A 6,028-nucleotide genomic window follows, 5' to 3' on the forward strand; every position below is an offset into this window, starting at 1 on the left:
CTGTGTGTGCCATTGAGGAGTATTGGTGCCTGTTGGTAAAAAGGTGATAAACAATTGGTATAGCTAGCCTAAATATACTCCATTGTTCTGTATCTCCCATATGGGAGCATGCTTCCTTGTGCTGAGACAGAGACATTTAGCTGGTTATGGAAAACCGATTGTGAAGGGGAGGGCAGAAGGAAATGCCTTGGGTTTAAAGTTTAAGTGTTGCTTTTCAATGAGAGTAGAAGATGGCACAACTAGATCTAGATAAATACTTTTCTTTTTGTGTGTTGTGGTTTATTTCTGTGAATGTAAACTTTCTCTCCCATTTGAAAGGGAGCCATATCAGACAAGACAGCATGGAGCCCAGTGATCTTTGGGATGACGTGTCCAATTGTAGATGTGGAGATAGGCTGAAGACATTGGAACAAAGAGCTAAGAAGCAGCATCAGAGATGTCTAGCCCACTCGTTAGTTGGAACCCCTAATTATATTGCTCCTGAAGTCCTGCTTCGTAAAGGTAGATAACCTGTATTTTTCTTCTGTCTAAGTGAACGTTGATGCTTTGAAATACTTTTTTTTTTTTTCCTTAAAAAAGCTTGCTGCTTTGGAATACTGGCATTCTGAAGGCCACAAACACTTAGCTCAGGTTAACGAGTACAGATTTGTCTATATGCTCCACTGTTTAGCATTACGTTGCTGACATTGATGGTGGTCATACTTAGTCTGTATACACTCTGAGACCTTTGAATGAGACTGCTAATAAATGTGTCGGATGATGTTAGCAGTTATATTTTTCAAGTATAAAGCAGATTATCTGTACTCATGCAGCGCGACTATGGCTGCTAGCAAGTTTACATAGACCAGTGAGTAGCAAGCTGATGGTTCTGAATCACTGAATCAGGTGGGCCACTTAAATATGGGTGATGTAAATTTGTGTTAACATGTCCTCCATATTCCCAGCCAGAATCTTGGGGAAACCCAACAAAAAATCTTGGGAAATTTACAGTGGACACCCTGCATTCAAAAGCTCAGCATGAGGAATTTAGACAGTACTTGGTGGCTATCCATGCAGAACAGACATGGTCACTGCAGTAAGGAGATTAGATGTTCGAAGTTGTCTGCAAGCCAGATCCGAAGCCTGATCTTCCTCAAGTTGAGAGATTTCACATTGGAACCTACATCGTCCAGTGACACAAATCTCCATTGAAATCGGTGTTTAAATCCTCCATTCCTTTTTGGAGATCTCAAAACATATGCCTTATTTGTCTTGTCAAAGCAATTAAGTGATTGAAATTGTTCCTCTGCTTGGAACTTGCTTAAATATTCATCTGTGGCTTTCTTCTGTGTCTAGAGCTAGGCTGTGTCATTCAGGAGCTTTTCAAACTCATGGTGTCACTTCCACTGAACCAAGGGGGCACATCAGTCACTAAACTTTTTTGTTATTCTTTGAGGTCCGGTCCATTTTTTGCTGTGTGTAGTGACGTAGTTGTGGGACAGAGCATGAAAAAAACTAAATTCTTTCTAATTATATGGTTTCACCACTCACTTTTGTTGAGAATTTATTCAGAAAGATTGCCAGAGAACAGGATTAGATCTTTACTGACAGCAGTAGAATTTAGGTCAGCAAGCAGAAGCGACTTTATGATGAAGATGGATTGGGAGTCCTTTATTTTTAGATCACATATTGTTTCTCTGAGAAAAGGCAGAAATCTGTGCTGTGTGTTTTGATACTTAATTGCAAGTAGCTCTATACACGTTCTCCTTGGTTGCTGGAGGACAACCTTTTGACTTGTTTTTCAGGATACACTCAGCTCTGTGACTGGTGGAGTGTTGGTGTGATCCTCTTTGAGATGTTAGTGGGGCAGCCTCCTTTTCTGGCTCCTACACCCACAGAAACCCAACTGAAGGTAAGTTGAAGCAAAATTCCAATCTGTGGTAGCAAAGTCTTAACCTTTTCTCTTCCCTTCTCCTCCATGCACAGACCTATCCCCTTTTGTTTTACTAGAGAAAGGAGTAGTGATTACAAAAGCCTGATTTTAAATAGTTCTATGCAGGCGCAAATCCTTTCCCAATCAATGAAGATACCAAATGTCAGACTAGAGTTGACTTGTGCAACTGCATAGATAGTTACTAGTTTTATGAGTCTTCTCAGCACAATTCTGATTTCTTAAGCACAAGTTCACCGATATAAATTCCTTAGAGTGCCTATCAGATCTTAGTAAGCTGATATGCCAGTGATAATTATGGTTGGCAATGTAAGTGTTTCAAAGTCAAGCAGTGAGTAGTTTTTTATTAGAAAGGATGTATCTCATGACCACTTTTCCTAGTTTACATTTTGGAGATGAAATGAAGTAATTCCTTGAAGTCATTCCATGAAGTCATGTGTAAACTGAGTATGTTCTCAAATCTGACTATGGGAGCAATTGCTCCTTTTATCTGCTATCCGACAATGTTTTTTGATTCATTAAAGTAATTATTAACAACTGATGCAATCTCATCATTGGGTTCTTGAATCTCTAAAATAAATACGCAGACTGTGAGTTGACTAGTTATGTGTATACTTCTGTACAGTTAATGTTGACAGTCGGAAGGATTCTGTTTCCAAGATTAGAAGTTGTGTAATACCTTTCTTACCTCCAGGTGATAAATTGGGAAAGCACGCTGCACATTCCCTCACAGATCAAGTTAAGCCCAGAGGCAACTGATCTCATCACAAAGCTCTGCTGTGCTGCTGAGGACAGGCTTGGAAGAAATGGAGCAGATGATATTAAGGCCCATTCTTTCTTTCACTCTATGGACTTCTCTACTGATATCCGTAGGCAGCCAGCTCCCTATGTTCCAAAGATCAGCCATCCAATGGACACTTCAAATTTTGATCCAGTTGAAGAAGAAAGTCCTTGGAACGATGCGAGCGGTGACAGCACCAGGACATGGGACCCACTAGCCTCTTCCAATAGCAAACACACAGAACATGCTTTTTACGAGTTTACTTTCCGAAGGTTCTTCGATGACAATGGGTATCCGTTCAGGTATCCCAAGCCTTCTGGTATGGAAGTTGGCCAGTCTGAGAAATCTGATGTGGAAGACAAAGGTGTGGTGGATCAGACTGGAGCTTGTCAGCCTGTATATGTGTAAATTATTGTATAGAGTACTCCAGATAAGACTAATCTCAAATCCAGTAGGGCCTTTAACTGATCCTTTAGGAGCTGATCCTGCAGCGCTTGTTCAGGTGTAACTTCAGCTGAGGCTGGAGGCATCCTGGGGAGTCAGAAGCTTGCAGGGCCAGGTCCTAAAAATGGCACTCTTGAAAGTTCAGGTCAGTTTTACTGTAAATAACTTTGTTGATAATTACACTTGAAATCCTGGTCTTCACCAAAATCTGCAAGGCCAGCAGTCTATCATTTCTAGGCCTATTTTTATTTGAGGTCAGCATCCCCTTACTCAGATTAACATTTACAGACTTCTGCAACTGTCAGCGTTATTTTTTAAATGAATAAAGAGCACTTATATTTTGTTTATAGCAGGGGTTTTTTTCCTACTAAATTATAGGGATTAACTTTGACAAATCATGCTGCTGTTCTTCTTTTCTACATTTTTATTTTATCCATAGCACTTATTTCACATTTAGGAAGATGCATAAAGCTGAAGAACATGTGATGAAAGGTCTCTGTGCAATAATGTAAGAAAGAAAAAGAAAAAAAAGAAGAAAAATGAAAAAAGAAAACTGCTAATTTTCTAAATTTACTGATGCCATTGTATTCGCACCGTGATTTTTGTTTATTATATGTATTTTCCACATTTCAAAATTGTGACATAACCTTAAAGCTGCTTTATTTCCTTCTGCTTATTGGAGTGTAATAGAAAGTGTGAGCAAGTGACAATTTGGGTGTGATTTCATTGTCTAGTGTGTGAAGAATGTTGCATGAGCAGTGTTTTTCTATTTGAAATGGCCTTTTCTTGCCATTCACAGGCAGGTCCTGTGGATCCATTTTTACTGAGGGTCTAAAATTAGACCATTTTAAACTGTGTGTTGATAATGTATTGTGTGGATGGTTTCCTCTTATGATTGTATCCAATATTAATTTTGTAAAACAGATTGCAAAGGTTATATCTGAATAGTGATTTTGTGGTCTGATGTGATAGATCATTTTAGCAAACATGTATCATCGGCACACACGTTTCCCCACAAAGGATGAATAGCAAGACCATTATTACAAAGCTGATTTGTGGCAACAGTCTAGATAGGGCTTATTCACGTAGCATGCAGCACAGTGTCCATTGTTTAATACTAGCAGTACTGCAAAGCACCAATACTAACAGATGTAGCTCAACGTCTTCAAAACAGAATGTCTAACGCCATACTCCTGTAATGCATCGAGATCCTAAGTGCGATGAGGCTGATGTTGAGTGCATGCAGCTCCACGGACGTCTATGGAACCTGGAGGTACGTGGCTTTTCCAGACATCACATCCCTGCATGTGACTGTCTGTGTATCTGTTTAGGATCCTCATGTTTTAGGCACTGACATCTGAAAATGTTGGCATTGTTTGTAGGTCATTCTATCCTGTTGTCTATAGGTAAAAATGTTGCTGTGATGGAGCACAATAGTCCTTCATTTCTGTCAAATTATAGGCATACTTTGAAATATCAATTCTTAACTATGTTAAAATACGCATTTTCTTATATGTATAAGTGAGAATTATTCAAGGTGATATCAGAATACTAAAGTTAATTAAGCCATACATATTTGCATATATATTATATATAACTAAATAAGTAAACACACACAAAAATCCTTAATTCAGATTAGTGTAACAGTCCTATTTAAAGTGATTGACATAATAACATTTGAGGAAAACACTCCTTTAATGTGTTTTTACTTTATTTTATTTTTAAATCTGGAGCTTCATTATTTTTTCCGCATATTATTCCACATATTATTCCTTAATGTTTTAGCATATCCTATCCTATCCATTGTTTAGATATCTAAGCAACAACATATAAATTCATCAGCCTAAACTAAACAAAAATGATTGTGTATTTGTTTACATTTGTATGAAAGGAATGTTCTGAGGTATGCAGTGCTTGTGTTGTGACAGTTCATGTAAGATTCAGTATTACTGCTTTTTTATATAGTAATGCCATTTTTTGTTATTTACATCTATCTGACATTCTTTCATGTGGTAGGTTCTTTCTCAGGAACTCAATTTAACTGTTATTTATTGATATATCATTGCCTTTGAAAGCTTCTACTGGCACAATTTATTAAAAATCTGAATCCAAATTTAAAATGCGTCGTGTGTTCTTGAAAAGGATAATTTCTGCCTATTTTAAGGCAGAATTTTTAATGGGTTTGGTTTTGTGACCTTAGTGATGGGTTTGAACTACAAACATGAGATCCAAATCTCACCTCTCCCACAGCATTTGATGTGGGATTTCTGGGTACCATAAGACAATTTCTTCTGTCCTCATGGCCCTTGAGAATAAGGGTCAGGATTCCCAGGTGAAACTTTGCTTTGGTGTGACCAGGTCGGTAGATGGCATGAAATTCAACACAGTCGCTTTCTCTGCAGTGGTGGCTCTGCCAGGGTAACCACCACTAGTGTGCTTGCCCCCTCTGTCTGTTGCCTCTGATGTATTTCTAAAATGTAAATAATTCATCTGCAAATACAGAATCTTTGCAACTAAGCAAAACAAGAGAAACTAGCCCAGAAGGAAACAGGTGCTTCCACAATGAATATATTACTCATTTAACATCTATGCTGCAGGGAACAGAAGCCAACTCCCATTTCACCTAAAGAAGAACTGATTTGAAAAACAAATATTTCGAGCTTATCAGGCACTGTCTCTAGAAGGCTCATATCCCCTGCAGACATTTCAGGGGTAAACAGAAACTTGGAGTAAATCTTATGAAATTTGGATAAGTAATCAATATGCCAATATTGGGACTGGCTCTAAGTGTTCTCGGTTCTGAACTTCGTGCAAAAAGCATCTAGTATCTTCTTTCAAGAAGTTATATCAATTCAATGTTTCTTTAAAAAAAA

The 6,028-nt window shown here is 38.2% G+C and overlaps 1 protein-coding gene across 2 annotated transcripts in view; it reads left to right on the forward strand.

Annotated features, from left to right (window-relative positions):
• The window catches only part of LATS2 (large tumor suppressor kinase 2), a 51,422-nt gene extending 46,132 nt beyond the window's left edge, over positions 1 to 5,290 (forward strand). For both annotated transcript variants that reach the window (XM_075050750.1, XM_075050751.1), the window contains exons 6-8: positions 319 to 501; positions 1,785 to 1,891; positions 2,625 to 5,290. In XM_075050750.1, coding sequence (XP_074906851.1) covers positions 319 to 501; positions 1,785 to 1,891; positions 2,625 to 3,119 — 785 coding nt within the window. In that variant the 3' untranslated portion in view covers positions 3,120 to 5,290. The remainder of the gene's footprint in view (positions 1 to 318; positions 502 to 1,784; positions 1,892 to 2,624) is intronic.
• The last annotated feature ends 738 nt before the right edge of the window (positions 5,291 to 6,028 follow it).

Source organism: Buteo buteo, chromosome 18 (genome assembly GCF_964188355.1).
Source record: "Buteo buteo chromosome 18, bButBut1.hap1.1, whole genome shotgun sequence".
Lineage (NCBI taxonomy): Eukaryota > Metazoa > Chordata > Aves > Accipitriformes > Accipitridae > Buteo > Buteo buteo.